The 17,458-nt window shown below is 44.7% G+C and overlaps 1 protein-coding gene across 1 annotated transcript in view; it reads left to right on the forward strand.

The window, feature by feature from the left end:
• Positions 1 to 3,507: 3,507 nt before the first annotated feature.
• The window catches only part of LOC117349579 (transient receptor potential cation channel subfamily V member 6-like), a 32,610-nt gene continuing 18,659 nt past the window's right edge, over positions 3,508 to 17,458 (forward strand). Inside the window, exon 1 of the mRNA XM_033923170.1 lies at positions 3,508 to 4,111. Coding sequence (XP_033779061.1) covers positions 4,095 to 4,111 — 17 coding nt within the window. The 5' untranslated portion in view covers positions 3,508 to 4,094. The remainder of the gene's footprint in view (positions 4,112 to 17,458) is intronic.

The following is a 17,458-nucleotide window of genomic DNA, read 5'->3' on the forward strand; positions in this document are numbered from 1 at the left end:
TTTTTTGTTTGTTGCTTTGGGTTTTCATTATCGTTATTATTATATATATGAAACTGTACTCCGCCTAGAACTGAGGATAAAATGGATTTGAAATTTTTTAAATAAATAAATAGCTCATCAAAGCACAATTCGCGACACAGCTGACCTAGTTGGGTAACTTGTGGACTACCTGGTTAAATCCCTTATGAAAATTTCTCCTGCGTACTACTTAAGAGCATGTGTAAAGGTTGTCAGGACTGAACCAAAAGAATGGGGACAAGTCCAAAAACAAATCAGCCCAGGGTGTGCAAATGATGCGATGAACAAAGTCTTTAATAACTTAAAATCAAGGATCAGAAAGGGCTGAAAGGACTTTTCAGTCTATCCAGGGACTCTTGTAAAAGCACTTAGCATGAGGAAGAAAACCTCCATTTCCTGCCCCCTCCCCCCTTCTTCTGTCTTAGCGAGAAAAGTTTCCATAATCTGCAGACCCTTCTCCAAAAATTAAGGTGTGGGACCATACTAGAAGCTCTCGGCTTCCTGACCAAATAAAACACTTGATATAGCTTGTGTTCAAGGCGTTTGTGGCATGGTTACAGCAGTAGGCTAAAACCCATAAGAATAGCCTAGGGTCCCATTCTAGCCTAGGGTCCCGTCTTTACTGTGGCCAGTCCAGGTCACCAAGTACCTGGCCAAAAACCAAATAGTAGGCAACTTTCCATGCTACCAATCCAAGGCAAGCAGTGGCTTCCCCCCTTGTCTGTCTCTATAACAGACTGTAGACTTTTCCTCCAGGAACTTGTCCAAACCTTTTTAAACCTAGCTACGTTAACTGCTGTTACCAGATCCTCTGGCAATGCGTTCCAGATCTTAACTACACTTCCCCCTCTGTATTCGTGGTTTCAATTATTCGCGATTTTCTGCCAAAAAATACTTTCATTTTTTGGGCTATATTAAGCCCTTTAAGCCCCCCCTTAAACCTTACCTGGTGGTCTAGAGGGTTTTCGGGCAGAAGCGATGTTCCCTACGCTCCTGCCCCATGCAGATCCTCACAGGAAATGGTTGCCTTGAGCTCCCGTCGCAGTCTCGGAGATGATGGGAGCTCAAGGCAGTCATTTCCTGTGAGCGATCTGCATGGGGCAGGAGCATGGGAAGATCGCTCCTGCCCAAAAACCCGCTAGACCACCAGGTAAGGCTTAAAGAGGGGCTTACAGGGCTTAAAATAGCCAGGGTAAGCGGGGATTAGGGGCAGAAACCGGCCTGAATATTATTCACGGGCCGGCTCTGCCCCTAACCACCGTGGATACGGAGAGAGGTGTATTCTCTGAGTGAAAACATATTTCATCCTATTGTTTTAAAAGAATTTCCCTGTAACTTCATCGAGTGTCCCCCTAGTCATTGTAAATCCTGATGCAGTAAAAGATCGATCCACTTGTACCCGTTCTACACCACTCAGGATTTTGTTGACTTCAATCATATCTCCCCCTCAGCTGTCTCTTTTCCAGGCTGAAGAGCCCTAATCTCCTAGGAGCCTAGTTCAAATCCCACCACAGCGCCTTTTAATCTTGGGCGAAATCACTTATGGCCTCCTTTACAGAAGCCACGCTAATGAATGCCACGGGGAGACAAAAGTCCTTTAAATCCCTATGGGCTTCAGGGCAGTTACCACAGAGACCCATGCTAATCGGCTGCATAAAAGAAGCCCTTTACCTTCTAGAGCCTCCCATATAAAAGTCAGATTGTGAGCCCCTAGGAACAGAAAAAAAACTCGGATTAGAGGACTATTCTAATGTGTTAGTGAAGTGCGCTGAGAGTGTGGGCAACTGGTTTTGATTCCTACCAAAGCTCCTTGTGACCTGGACAAGTCACCTAACCGTTCCCCATAAGAAAAAAAAAAAAGTAGGTATCCTTTTTAGAGAATGACACGGGACAAATTTTTCCCCGTCCCCGCAGGAACTCAGTTTTTCTGTCTCGTCCCCGTGAGTTCTTTTCCTGTCCCTGCCCCATTCCTGCAAGGCTCTGTGTGGCTTGACTATCCTGCTGTCCACGGAGAACCAATGTTACAGATAAGTAACTACACTTTCCGGCAGGTTCAGGAAAAAATGTGTCCCCGTGTCATTCTCTAATCCTTTCATCAAGCTGTGTTAGATGCTGACACACTCAGGCATCCTGCAGTAAGTTTGGCATTAGTACATGGAAAGGAACTTTATAAAAAATTTCTGCGGAAGGGACACGTCTGAGAGTGGAGAGTGGACGAAGCTGTGCTAATTAGTTTTCGTATCTATATCACCGTGCACTGATTGGTACAGGATTAGCACAACGGGTGGTGATACAGAATTTTTGTTAATGACCGTGCACTAATGTAAAGAAGAATGATCTGATAAAGGGGAATCAAGGCTTCAAATAGCTAGCAGGCAAAACATGAATTTCTGTCAGCTGGCTTATACAAAGGTTGAGGTTTCTACAAGAGGTCAGCCAGGTAAACGCTCCAACGCTGATAGAATTCTTTGGAGCATTTACCTCACCAGTTGTACACTGATGGTGAAAGTGGGGATCTGTAGGGGACCCCACTGGGAAGGTACCAGGTGTCAGAAAATACACCATCCTTTCACACAGCATAGTGCCAAGACGTTAGGAAGCCTTGGAACCAGGAGAGGTCTGGGCCACTAAATCCAAAATCACTAAAGTCTCGGACATTTCATCAAAGTCTACTAGGTCGAATGCACTGCTGAGGTCATTGATGAAGAAGATATTTTTAAAAAGACATTGAAAATGAATTTGACTTAGATATAGCACATGTCACCAGACTGAGATTCAAGTTAAGTTGTGATGAAAACCTAGACCGATGACGAATAGCTGGTGAGATTTGCTCTCACGGAAGCAGCTTGAGAAGCTCACCTTTGACGGTCCAACAAAATCGTTTGCAGATTGAAAGTTACTTGGGAGATATGTCGATTTATTAGTGCATGATCGTTAATTTGAAAAATAGAAAGTCAGTCATTTTCTGGCTGCAGGGAAAAATAGCCTTAGCACGCAGGGAAAACTTGCATACTTGTCTACTTACAATAAATCTAACCTACTTCGGTTGTACCACAGAAAAGCAAATTCATTACCCTTTTACTTTCTGTCCCTGAGTCAGCTTTTGGGCTTGAAAGTGATCTATATTAGAACTGAAATAAACTGTCTGTATATCTCTACAAAGCTCTGTGTCTGGTCCTACAAAAGCACTTTGGGATGCAGCCGGTGTGAAAGGCAACTTCTCTCTTCAATGTACCTCTTTGGTATAAGGTTTTCTGGCTGGTCTGGGCAGCAGCTGGGGGTGGGGCTGGTCTTGTTGAGTTGGGTAGGTTAGGGGGGTTGGACATGAGACCTGGGAATATTTGCCTTTCTTGGAGAAACCCATTGATTGGAAGTCTTCTAGTCTCTCATCTGTTTGTTGTAGCCTGAGCTGCTATCTCTTTAAAACAAAAGGCCGGTTGGGAAGATGGGTGTGTCCAGAGGCAGAGAGGTGAAAGGTTCCCCATCCTGCCTCTAGGAGGGCGGTTATTAGCCGGGCATATATTTAGTTCAGCTCCTGGAATCACTGACAGCTGGCATGCTTGAGAAGTTTATAAGGACAGGTTCTGCGACTAGGGGCACACACCTAGTCACAGGTAGCAGCTTCTCCAGAAGCTCACATGAGAAGCTGCCAAATGCCTAGGTGCTGGAGAATCCCTGAACTGTGATACAGGTTTGTCTTGCAGTCACTCCAACCTCAAGCTGTGGCCAGCACCAAGACGAGCCCCTGACACATCCCAGGTGCCTGTGAGAGCATCCCAGAAGCTTCCCTCAAAGTGATTTCTGAGGCATGGTCTGGAGAGCTCAGTGACTCTGCTTGTGGTCAGGAGGGGCAGAGAGTAGCGTTGAAGTAACAAAGGGATGAGATTGCCTGGGTGGCAGAGCTGAGGCGGAAGGCAACAGGTTTTTTTTTCTGGCTTTGCTTCTTGGTGTCTGGGGAGTCGAGGACATAGGGATGTTCTTTATGAGAAAAGCCTACTGCGGTGGTCTGCAACATCTGGAATGGGGTGAATGGACAGATTCAAGGCATCCAGTGTGCTGATGTGGACAAGATCAACATGCTCCAACAGAGGAGGTGAGCAGAGCTTTAGAGTTTGGCTTCTGGCTGGTAGTGGCTGTGTCTCCCTCCTTCTCTCCTCTCCTCTCCTGCTGTTTTCAGCTGATTAGAATCAGTGGCTTCAGCTGGTTCTTTCTTGGATGCTTACTTATTCCCTGTACCGAAAGGACTCTGTTCCCTTATCTTTCTGTTTTTTTCAGACTTTAACTGCATCTATGAGGAGAAAAAAGGGGTGGTTGATCCCCCCCTCCCACCTCCCCACAATCCAATCTTTATTAAGACGATACCTAAGAGGAGGCTATGAATTTTTCATTTCCCCTCTTTTCTCACCTAGGGTTTGTTTTAAAAGTATTAAGGAAGGTTCTTATGGGGGTGGGTTATTACTCCCAGAGTCCCAGAAAGCTAAACCTGAGATATTTCACCTTGCTTTTTTCTTTATTCTCAGAATGTAATAATCCTGTGAGTTTTGCAAAATGGGTCTTCTATAGCCAAAAGAGAGCAGAAAAGTCCTAGAAAAAGGAGGTTAAAATAGACCTCGAGTAGACAAGATCCTCTCTGGATAATCCATCCCAGACAGTGGAGTATCTAAAACTAGTCAAAGAGACCCTCTGCCCCACCCTCAGTCAGGTAGCTCGTTCTGCACAGAGGGGCTGATAGGTTGGGTTACCATATGGCTCCAGAAGAAGGATGGATTGAGACAACCGGGTTTTACTTCCAAGCAATGGAAATAAAACCCAGTTGGGTTCCCATATGACTCCAGAAGAAGAAGGATTGAGACAACCGGGTTCTACTTCCAAGCAATGGAAGTAAAACCCAGTTGGGTTACCATATGGCTCCAGAGAAGAAGGATGGATTGAGACAACCAGGTTCTACTTCCAAGCAATGGAAGTAAAACCCAGTTGGGTTATCGTATGGCTCCAGAAGAAGAAGGATGATTGAGACATCCGGGTTCTACTTCCAAGCAATGGAAGTAAAGCCCAGTTGGGTTATCGTATGGCTCCAGAAGAAGAAGGATGGATTGAGACATCCGGGTTCTACTTCCAAGCAATGGAAGTAAAGCCCAGTTGGGTTATCGTATGGCTCCAGAAGAAGGATGGACTGAGACAACCGGGTTTTACTTCCAAGCAATGGAAGTAAAGCCCAGTAGGGTTTATCATATGGCTCCAGAAGAAGGATGGATTGAGACAACCGGGTTTTACTTCCAAGCAATGGAAGTAAAGCCCAGTTGGGTTATCGTATGGCTCCAGAAGAAGGATGGATTGAGACAACCGAGTTTTACTTCCAAGCAATGGAAGTAAAGCCCAGTTGGGTTATCGTATGGCTCCAGAAGAAGGATGGATTGAGACGACCGGGTTTTACTTCCAAGCAATGGAAGTAAAGCCCAGTTGGGTTATCGTATGGCTCTAGAAGAAGGATGGATTGAGACGACCGGGTTTTACTTCCAAGCAATGGAAGTAAAGCCCAGATGTCTTGATCCGTCCTCCTTTTTCTGTAGTCATACGGTAACCCTACCAGTGATAGGGAAAGTGCAGTCAATTGTGAGATGTAATCCTTTCTGTATTAACGGGAATGCAGAAAGGAGTTCAGCGCATGACAAAGAAGCACATAGTACTGTATATTCAAATGCATGTGGTTATTAAGTATTCTGCCGTAATACACAAGGAGTACGGTAAACAGGTTGTGGGTTCGAATCCCACGCTGCTCCTTTTGACCCTGGGGAAGTCACTTAATCCCCCCCCCCCATTGCCCCAGGTATGTTAGATAGATTGTGAGCCTACCAGGACAGAGAGGGAAAATGCTTGACGTACTTTTGAGTGTGGTTGTAAAACTGCAAGAAAGGGTGATCCCTTTTCCTGCACACTGAATTTGCACCTCATCTTAACGCATCACTGCAGAAGGGGTTCTCGCTAATCTCGCGGAAAAAGCCACGTGCTCAGCCATCGGCGCGTGACTCTATCTGTTCGCTGTCTGCATCAATCTGTATTTCCCTGTAGCACAAGTTCATCCTAATTTCGAATCTGTTTCCCGGGCTAGAATTTGAGACCGCTTCCTCCTCCAAATCACTTACCCTACTCCAGGGCAAGTGATAAGCCCTTCTGCTCACGTTCTTGCAGTGCTATGAAGTCTCCCCCCCCCCAAAAAAAAAAAAAAAAACCCAACCCCAAAACACAAATCCCTCTGTATTCCCTAAACCTCTAGTCCTGTCTCTTGCACTCTCTCTGTGCTTCAATTTCTCTGTGTTCTCCTTGAAAATGCAAAGAATTAAATTGGACAACTGAACACAAAGCTGATGCAAGAGCATTTGACACTGTAAGAAAATCTTCAGGGGGGGGGTTGCCCTCTCCCTCTTCCCCCCAACCAATTATGCAGTCGCCCCTGATATTTTGATAACTAAATCAATAATCATGACCAACATCACCCCTGCAAGAGGAGTGTGTGGCTCAGAAGTTAGAGCTCCAGCCTCAGCCCCCTGAGGTTGTGGTTCAAATCCCACGCTGCTCCTTGTGACCCTGAAGTCACTTAATCCCCCATCCGCCCCAGGTGCATTAGATAGATTGGGAGCCCACCAGGACAGACAGGGAAAAATGCTGGAGTACCTGACCTCCCTTGGAGAGAACGGTGTAAAAAATTGGATGAATAAACTAATATAGCCTAGTGTAATGAAAACAAACCTGGCTGACAACCTGGGAAATCTGGGTTCAAATCTTGCTGCTGCCCTTGATCCTGGACAAGTCACAGAACCCTCCATTAGCTCAGGAACAAACTTAGGTGTGAGCGCTTGTGGAGAGGGATAAATGCCGTTGTGCACCTGAATGGAAATCCTCGAGCTTCTACTGAAAAGGTAAGGTCTCGGCTAAATCCCAATATATATATATACATATGGATATATATATATATATATATGGGATATACATATATATGGGATTTATGTATGTATGTATATGGTATATGTATATATATATGTATATGTATATATACAGTGGTACCTTGGTTTGTGAGCATAATTCGTTCCGGAAGCATGCTCGTAATCCAAAAGCGCTCGTATATCAAAGTGAATTTCCCCATAGGAAATAATGGGAACTCGGACGATTCGTTCCAAATCCCAAATCCTTTAATGGAAAATACAGTACTGTATGTACTCTTATTGCAAGATCTCGCTTGTTTCGAACAGTCACTACACTGCGGGTGAATTGGGCGCGATGCTTTTATGATGTTTGCTCTGCGTGAGAGGTGCGTACGTTGTGCGCGCTTGAACTGCGGGCGCATGCATTGCGTTCCGCCGTGATCAGTGATGCGTGCATGCCTATATGGTGCGCATTTGATGTGGCACGCCAGGTACGTGCTCGTCCTGCAAGACGACGCTCATTTATCGGGGTAGAAATTTAAGAAAATGTTTTGCTCGTCGCGCAAAACACTCGTAAAACTACGTTGCTCGCTCTCCAGGTTTGACTGCATGTATTTATTTATTTAATTCTTTTTCTATCCCGCTCTCCTCAAAGAGCTCAGAACGGGTTACAGGTTACTATAGTTACAGTACAAGTTTTTCGATTCTCGACTCATACCATTATATATTTATTTAAAAAATTTCTATACCGTTTAAAACTAAACAATTTACATACAGAATTGTAAAGCAAAAACATGATAAAATAAACATACAAACAATCCTCCGAAATCATGTCTACAAAATAAATACCATAGAGAAAAATTATTGGCTAAAAAATAGCCTCTACAAATAACTGTCTTAAGTCGTTTTCTTAACATGCCCTTTTCACGGGAATTTCGTATCTGACCCATGAAATGAGCGCAGGACAAATGCAACCCCGACCATTCAGTGCAGGGACAAGTGTGCACCCCGACAATTGTGATGACGGTGGATAATATCTTGTCATTTTTAGGGTTGCAAAGTAACCCTCTTTTTTAGGGGTGGGATGGGGGGAAACCCCTTCCCACACACACACACACACTACACTTTAAATATTCACTTGCTATCTAGTGTTAGGGTAAGGGTTTATATCGTGATTATGGGAACCGTAATCATGATCTAATTAACCCTAACACGAAGGCCCTGATTTGATGAGACCCTCAGGCCCCCGTCTCGTGGGAGGGGTTTGAGGAGTCTCAGCAAATCGGGGCCTTACCAGATTCACGGCCGTAATTGTCCCTGCGTGCACTTGTCGGTGTACCGAAAAAAGGTTCATTTGCAAAAGCCATTTAACCAGGTTAAAAGGCTACTTGAAAACTGCCCGCCTTCCTTGTGGCTCAAAGTTTACGCCGAGGGTTCTTTGAGTTTGTGGCTCTTCTTTGTCTCTCCCTCGTAGCTGCGGCCATGGGTCCTGCCTAATGATTAAGCCACCCTCGTCGGAAAGCAACAAGAAAGCTGACCCTTAAAAAGAAACAAAACCAAACACAAAAGACTTGTAGAGAGTTGATGTCCAAGATGAAGACTCTATTAGACAAATAAATAATCCACATTGACACCTTTGCACCTACACACGCTCTATGGGTCACTTATCCTCCAGGATATGGCACCAGTCACTATTTCCATATAAATATTGCCGATTTTCCACATATCTCCCTGCACAAGGCTCTTTTAGATCTTTATTTTTAACTCATATTACACAAGGTTCTCTCTTTTTTTTTTCTTTTAAGTTCAAATTTTTTTATATTGATTTTAGCATAGAAAAGTACAATAAATGTTATCTTTTTCTTCACTTTTAACTATTTACACATTCACCAAGTACAACATCAAGACGCATTTTACACTTATTTATCTTCATTCCACAGGACCCTTGATAGAAGACAATAGGTGTCGAAACACAGACTTTCGGGTCCAATTGTTTCCAGTGGTTCAGTCCCTAGACATTTTGATGTGGATTATTTATGTGGTTCTAATAAAGTCTCCATTTATATTTGCTACAATATTTTCACTATAAAACCAGGTTTAGTAACTGGGGAAGAAATATGCATCATTGACAAAGCCCTGCCTCAAACGGACTGCGCTTGCCTTGATGAATGTGTTTCTAACGTACATTGTAAGCTCTTTTGAGCAGGGACCGTCTGTTGCGTGTTTAAAATATAGCGCTGCATGCAACTGGTAGCGTTATAGAAATAATAAAAAGTAGTAGTAGTAAGATGGTGATTTCTCTAGCCTGGACCCAATTCTGCAGAATCCCTAGATGGATCCAGTTAGGACGTGTGCAGGTCTGAACCAGAAATATTCTTTGGTAGGATTTCCAGATGCTCACTGGAGGCATACAGAAAAAAGGACAGATGTCTTTTCTCTGGAACGCATTTCTCATGTTAGAGAAGAGCTGGGATACTTCTTGTTTATTTGAGAGGAGGAAACCATGAGGTAATTATCAGGGATTTTCTATAAATACATGCATCGTTGAAGACAATGGGTGGGTGTGTAAGATAATACGAAAATTGACTAGAACACATTCTTTCATGGTGCAAAAACTAAGTTGGATACTGGGAAGGGGTGGGGGGGTGATATCCGGCCTGAAAACTGGACATGTTGGGGAGGGGGAGGAGAGGGGGGTATGCTACCGAGAATGATAAATATAACATGGTGGGATATTAATCATTTGGTTAATTTAGCTTTTGATGTCTGGTTTTATACATGATCTGTAGTTCTGTTCATTCAGTGTGAAATAAATTGAGAGCGGAAAAAGACAGCTGGGTAGTTTTCAGGAGCAGATGAGGGACAGTTGGCAAGTGTACTGCCATCGGGGTGTGCAAAACGGTCTCGTATCTGCGTGTTGCCGCACCAAATGCTCTGGACCCAGAGAGGAAACAGGGATGCCGGAGGATGGTGCTGTCCTTTCTAGCCAAAAGAAATTATTCTAGGGTGATTATTCACGTAGGGCAGGGGTAGGCAACTCCGGTCCTCGGGAGCCGGAGCCAGGTCAGGTCTTCAGGAATATCCACAAGTGAATATGTATGAGATGGATTTGCATGCACTGCCCTCCTTGAGATGCAAATCTATCTCATGCGATATTGATTGTGGAGATCCTGAAAACCTGACCTGGCTCTGGCTCTCGAGGACCGGAGTTGCCTACTCCTGACCTAGGGGTAGCAGATATTTGCCAGACCTCCTGGAAATTGCTGCTGACATCAGCAACACACTCCATCTGTTCCCCAGAGCTCTTTCTCTGCCCAAAACAAGAGATTACGTGTGATCTGTATGTAATCGCACACGACCAGTGAATTTCTCAATTAAAACTTAAGTACAGCACTGGAAAGTGATGGTTCCACCCAGCAATTAAAAAGTACAGAGGATATAGATACTAAGTTAAGGCCTTGCTTAATCTGGACTTAAAATTATATAAGAGAAGCACCGGAGGATGGTCCCTAGCCCTGCATCGTGTGCTGCCGTCAGTCACGTGGGCTGAGGGATCCGGCATGTCGCTTCATGTCTTGCCTTTCCAGGTTTTCCATCATCCGCTCTGCTAAGCTGCCGCTGCAAGATGACACACACTTTGCTACATCGACCTGGCGTGAATTGGAGGGACTTTGAGGTAACGGCAGCAGAGCACACAAGATGCACGCTATAGGCAGAGTTTAGTTTTGAGAATCCGCCCCCAAGGGGGTTAAGGCCCTATTGCTTACTTAAAGCATGAAAAACAGGCCTTTTGCAGTCTTTTGCCTGTTGGCGTTGCAAGCTTTGCATGTTAGCTGCTTTTTAAAATATTTTTGGGAGGGAGTAATAATAATAATAATAATAACACTTTATATACCGTTAAGTTCTATGGGAGGGTGTCTTGAATGGAGAATGGGCGTAGAAATGATGTTAACCAGCTAACACATTCATGCGTGCTGACTGGCTAACATGGGTTGATGGAGGCACACTTACCTCCTTTGCGTGCCCAATCCGTGGCCGATCTATGCAAGTCCGACAAATTTACAAAACAAAAAAATTAAAATGAGGGCGATCGGAGGAACGCCCCGTGCCGACCACACAGATCGCTAGTGTGCGATTCCTACGCATTCACATGACCATCTGTAGATGGTCTGCGCATGCATCTAAAGAGCCGTGACTTTAAAAAAACTTTTACTAGCCCAGCGAGCCCGTGGTTTTAACCCACTTTAAACCCTGGGGTTAAACCACGGGCTCGCATTGCGGGGAAGGGCATAGTTGGGGCAGAGCACGAGATCAGGGCAGAGAGCAGATCAGGGCTGAGGCAGGGCAGAGAGCAGGGCGGCAGAAGGCAGGGCATTCGGAAAGGACCTCAACCACTGTTCCTCAGCAATCGCTTATTTTGGATCGGCCAGCCGAGTTGGTGTTGCTTTTTTATTTTAGTAACTCGCTTCCTGCCTGCATTTGAATGCCGTTCCCCCTCATTTGCATGTGCAGATCGGAGGATGATCGGGATAGAGGTTAGTGAATCGGGTCGCAAAGGGCTCGCAAACCGATTGGTACACAATTGGTTTGCTTAGTGAATCTAGCCCTTAATAAGGAGCGGTAAGTGCAGCTGCATTAGCTTTTTGCAGGTAATATGGGCTGTCAAACACAGATGCAGCAGAATTAGAAAAGGTAGAGAAGGGCGACGAAAATAATAAAAGGGATGGGACGACTTCCCTATGAGGAAAGGCCAAAGCGGCCAGGGCTCTACAGCTTGGAGAAGAGACGGCTCGGGAGTGATATGATAAAGGTTTATAAAATACCGAGGGGCTGTGAAAAGGGTGGATGTGAATCGCTTGATGGCTCTTTCCCCAAAAACTAGGACTAGAGGGCCTGCGATGAAGCTACTATGTAGTAGATTTAAAACAAACTGGAGAAAATATTTGTTCGCACAACGTTTAATCAAACCCTGGAATTCATTGCCAGAGAATGTGGTGAAATCAATTAGCTTAGCGGGGTTTAAAAAAGGTTTGAACAATTTCCTAAAAGAGAAATCCACAGGCCATTATTGAGATGGCTTGGCGAAATCCACTGCTTATTCCTAGGATAAGTAGCATAAAATCAGTTTTGCTACTTGGGACCTGGGTTGGCCACTGTTGGAATCAGGATACTGGGCTTGATGGACCTTCGGTCTGACCCAGTATGAAAATTCTTATGTTCTTATGAGCGCATAATCTGAGAAGACTCATTCAAAATACCTTCAGTTGTGATGCACAGAATTGAGGCGTAGAGCGTAGGAAATTCCCATGTTAAGTTGTGCTAAGCCCGGATTCTTAAGCTGCTAATGAAAGGGTTCCCTAAATTTTATTCAGGACAGTAATCAAAGCCATTTATTCCCAAACATAACCTAGGAAGTGACATCAGAGGGAGAGCTGACGTGCCTCATCAGTGATGTCACAATGGCTGAAGGGTTGTCGGGTGAGATTTGCATCATTGCGGATGATACCAAAATCTGCAACAGAGTAGACACGCCGGATGGTGCGACTAACATGAAGAAAGACCTGACGAAGCTTGAAGAATGGGCTGAAATTTGGCAGCTAAAATTGAATGCTAAGAAATGCAAGGTCTTGCATTTGGGCTGGAAAAACCAGAGGGAACGGTACAGTTTAGGGGGTGAAGAACTTATGTGCATGACGGAAGAGGGGGACTTGGGTGTGATTGTATGTGATAATGTTAAGGTGGCCAAATAGGTTGAAGAGGTGACGGTGAAAGCTAGAAGGATGCTAGGATGCATAGGGAGAGGTATGGCCTATAGGAAAAAGGAGGTACTGATGCCTCTGTATAAGACTCTGGTGAAACCTCCTTTAGAATAATGTGTTCAATTCTAGAGGCCGCACCTTCGAAAAGATATAAAAAGGATGGAGTCGGTCCAGAGGAAGGCTACTAAAATGGTGGGTGGTCTTCGTGATAAGGCGTATGGGGACAGACAATCTGTATACTTTGGAGGAAAGGCGGGAGAGGGGAAATATGATAGAAATGTTTAAATACCTACCTAATTTAAATGTGCATGAGTCGAGTCTCTTTCATTTGAAAGGAAACTCTGGAATAAGAGGACATAAGCAGTGGCGTACCAAGGGCGGGGCGGAGGGAAGGACTGCCCCGGGTGCACGCCCTAGGGGGGTGCACAGCTAGCCGGGTCCGGAACCTCCTGGGCCCTGCACTTCAGCACAGCTTCCGGGGAACGGCGAAAGCGTCCTTTAGGGAAACACCCTCCCGACCTGGCTCTATCCCACCCCCTTTGTGACACCACCGGACTGCATTCTTAGCCATTGGTCGACCCAGGAAAATAAATAACATAGCTTGGATAGGCTGGAGTGAGCTTTGACAGCAAGTTCAGTAATTGGAACCTAAGGACAGGCAGACGTCTACGGTCCAGGGCTCAGAAATGTCGAAGAAAGACAATTTAATTAAGAATTAATAATGTGTGTGACTGTTGGACAGACTGAATGAGCCGTTCAGTTCTTTATCTGCCGTCATTTGCTGTGTTTACTATGTTAAAACATTGGAATGTGGATAATTTATGGCAGAGGTGCAATCCACTGCTCCTGTAGGGTGTCCTCGGGTGTTTTTTGTTAATGGTTATACGAATTAAGTTGCTTAATATGTATTTCTGACAGCAGTACTTAAATCAGTCAGCCGCTGGGACCTGCCCTCGTTCATAGTGAATGCAAGAGTCTATTTTTAAATCCAGCCGTTGCTGCTGATTTCATGGACTTGAAAGTGTTTTGGTTTCTCTGGGGGAAAAAGCCATGGAGATTTGGAGTAGAGAATGAGACGGGACAAATTTTTCACCATCCTTGCAGGAACTCAATTTCCCCAGTCCTGTCCCTGCCCCATTCCTGTAAGCTCTGCCTTAACTGCCCAGGCCTCGAACAGTTACGATTTTAAAGTATTTGAGGCTTGTGCAGATGAAGATGGAGCTTGCAGGAATGGGGCAGGGACAGTAAAAAAGCTCACCGGGACGGGAAAATGAGTTCCCGCGGGGACAGGGAAAATGTGTCCCCATGTCATTCTCTAATTTGGAGCACGTTAAGTGATCCCTCTACCTGAAGGGCATGAGGTCTATTCTCAAACTTGCCAAGCTTTCTTCCTGCAAGAGAAAATGCTGCTGTTTGATGTAACAATATCTCTTTTTTTTTTTTTTTTTTTAACAAATACTAATATGAATGAGCAATTTTCATGTTAAAAATGTTAACAAAGGCTTGTGAGCAGGGAACAGATTCTGTGACTAATCTTCACCCACAAATTTTAGAAACGCCAGGATCTTTGGTGAAGGTCTTGGATTATTTTTGATGGCTACTGAGCTGGTAAATTTGTGATAAATTAGTGTTTCCCTTTAGACGTCCCAATAACCCGCAATGGGAGGGTATCCAAGACCGGCATCTGGGTGCCCGGATTCCATCGTTGCACCTGACGTCACCGCAGGCACTCAAATGTGTACTGCATATTTTATTATGCGTAAGTGGCGGCTGCACCGTTTTTGCGTTTACACCGTGCCACTTATGTGCGTCCTCGAGAGTCGTGTTTCTCTCGGGTGTTTTTTCTGCCAGTTTGTGTCTAAGTAGACACTTAACCTGAGAAAGCAGACAGGGCTTTGTACACTTACACACTCAAAGTGGCAAAAAGCAAGGGTTATATATTTTGGTGCTGTGGCTGGACAAAAACATTTCAGGCTACTCCCACGTCAGCAAACTGGAAAGTCCTTACATCTGTATCTTAATTGCGGGCTCTTAGCTCTTAATGAACAGGGTGTGCACCCAAATAGTGAACTCAGATGTTCTGAAAAATGAGAGCTTAGTGTGTAACCATAACTACACGATCTAGTTATGGCTTCAGGGCACTCTCCTGCCCCCCATTTTTGACCTTGGCGTACTCTCCTCTGCCCTTCCACCCCCTTCCTCCATATGTCATGCTGCCTGGCACTATCTTCCATTTCTTTCTTTTGTCCTGGGATCTGGACATTTTACAAATTGCCCCGTCAAATGCATTTCATGAAAATATTCTGTTGAATTTGAGAGATGCAGAACCTTAAAATGCAGTTCAGGTCTTATTCCTGCGTGAACCTCTGCCACGTGTGGATGAAGGGTTAGGTTGCCACGTATGTGTTCACACTACCCATGCTTCCTGTGTTACGTTGGATATACTCCACATACCATTAGGCCACTCCTGCACTCCAAAATGAATAGGGTTACGGTGGGATATGAACCTCTTTCCTCGTTCGAAACTAACCATTAAGAAACTCATCTAATCTAACATGTAGGAAAGGGAGCACTGTGTGAGGGGGTGATCGCGGTCATCCTGTACAGGTATATTGACACAGAAGATCAGGATGTTGGCCATTAAAAATGTGGCATTTCGATGACTTGGAAAAAAAGGAGCTCCTAGATTAGTTTGCTGGGATCTTGGGTCACAATGTTATCTTGGCATTGTGCTCTACTAGCAAGTTATCTAATATCACTGCATGAAGGACATCCCTTTAACCTTGCTGGCAACCCAATCACATTCTTTCCCCTTGCAACACAAGGAAAGGGGGAGGGGGTTAATTCATTTATTTATAGACCACTTATAGCCTAAGTGGTTTACATTCAGGTACAGGAGTATTTCTCTTTATCTGTCCATTCTGACTAAAGTAACCTTGGGCAATTCAGTGTTACGGGACTTGCCCAGGGTCACAAGGAGCAGCGCTGGGGCTTGAACCTGTGACCTTGGGGGTGTTGAGGCTGCAGCCCTAACCACTAGGCCACTGTGACCCCACCCCTCAGAGTTATAGAATTGCCCTACCACCAAGAAGAAGCAATGTCTCTAATCCTATATCCAGCGTTGGCTTAGTCAATAAGCAAACTAGGCATTGCCTAACGTGGCAGCTTCTGCAGAGGTGGCAAAGAGCAGCTGTAGACAAAGCAAAACAATAGGGCCAGACCAGTCAAGCCCAAGGAACCATGGGGGGAGTTTGTTATCAATGGAAAGGGTGGGGTATTTATTTTCAACTGACCATGTACCCTGCTATGTATGCCTACAGGATTGTTCTGGAACGAATGATGTTTGGATAATCCTGATTGAGTTTAATGATGAAAATCTCATGAGGAGGGGGGGCTAAGGTCATGAAAGACAGAGAAGGAACATAAAGCTCAAGGTTCACCTAAGGTGTTTAATATCTTTGCTCTGCCTCTATCTTGTGTACAACTCAAAGGACAATGGAGCCAGCAATTCTCCTAACTGGAGGGCTAAAGGCATTTTGTGAAACCTTCACCCAAACAACAAAGACGAGGAAATTCTACTTAGCATAAAGCAGGTGTGGTGTTTAAGCAGTAATTCAAATGACATCAAGTAAACTTTACCTGACAAAGGAAATCAGAAATCAAAATAAGGGAAGCAAAGAATTAAAAAAGGAAAAGAAAGAGTCCCTTAAAAGAAAGCGGTAAGCAGAGGACATAAAAATCTTTTCTTTTTAAATATACCTTGTCCCTCTCCAACTCACCTGGAATGAATGTAAAAACTGGGGCCCTTTCCTCTGAAGGGGGTTAAGCCGTGAATAAAGAGGCTTACCACAAAATGTGTTACATTAGCCAGTTTGCATGTGCTAATGGCACAGTTTTATTTTTAAAAAAAACCTTTTGGGGAGGGGCATGAAAGTATTATCTAACTGGCGTGTACACATTAGCAGATGAGGCAGACAATGCAGGAGCACTTAGCATGTTACTTTTTTTTTTTTGCAATGGAGACTTCAGGCGCAGATCCTACAAACACATACTGGGCACGATATTCCAGTGCTATTTAGCCATCCTGAAACGGCTCCGAGCTGACTTATCTGCCGATAGCTGGCGATCTGCCGCTGAATACTCTGGTGGATAGCCCAGTGACAGGCTGTCGAGTGACATAGCCAGTCACCGCCAATATTCATCAGTATAGAAATCCAGGTTGAAACCCCAGTTTTTCAAAGGCTGCTTTCAACACTTAACTCCCACTTACGTCCATCCTATCATTCTCTCTGCAAGAAACTCCCCCACCCTATATGTCCTGTCTGACTGTCCAAATTAGAAAGGGTGGTAGATGCGTGGAACAGTCTCCCGGAAGAGGTGGTGGAGACAGAGACTGTGTCTGAATTCAAGAGGGCCTGGGATAGTCACGTGAGATCTCTCGGGGAGAGAAAAAGAGATAATGGTTACTGCGGATGGGCAGAATGGATGGGCCATTTGGCCTTTAACTGCCATCATGTTTCTATGCTTCTATAACCATAAAGCTCTATGACCTCACAATGCAGGTGTCAAGAGCCACAGACAATAGGGAGAGGAGGAGATAGTGGATGTTGCAGATGGGCAGACTGGATGGGCCATTTGCCCTTTATCTGCCATCATGTTTCTATGTAAGCTCTTCTGAGCAGGAACTGGCTATTGCTTGATATGTGTATAATGCCGCGTCCACCTTATCAGCACTTTAGAAATATACCGTAAATAGTAATA

This window comes from Geotrypetes seraphini, chromosome 16 (genome assembly GCF_902459505.1).
Source record: "Geotrypetes seraphini chromosome 16, aGeoSer1.1, whole genome shotgun sequence".
Lineage (NCBI taxonomy): Eukaryota > Metazoa > Chordata > Amphibia > Gymnophiona > Dermophiidae > Geotrypetes > Geotrypetes seraphini.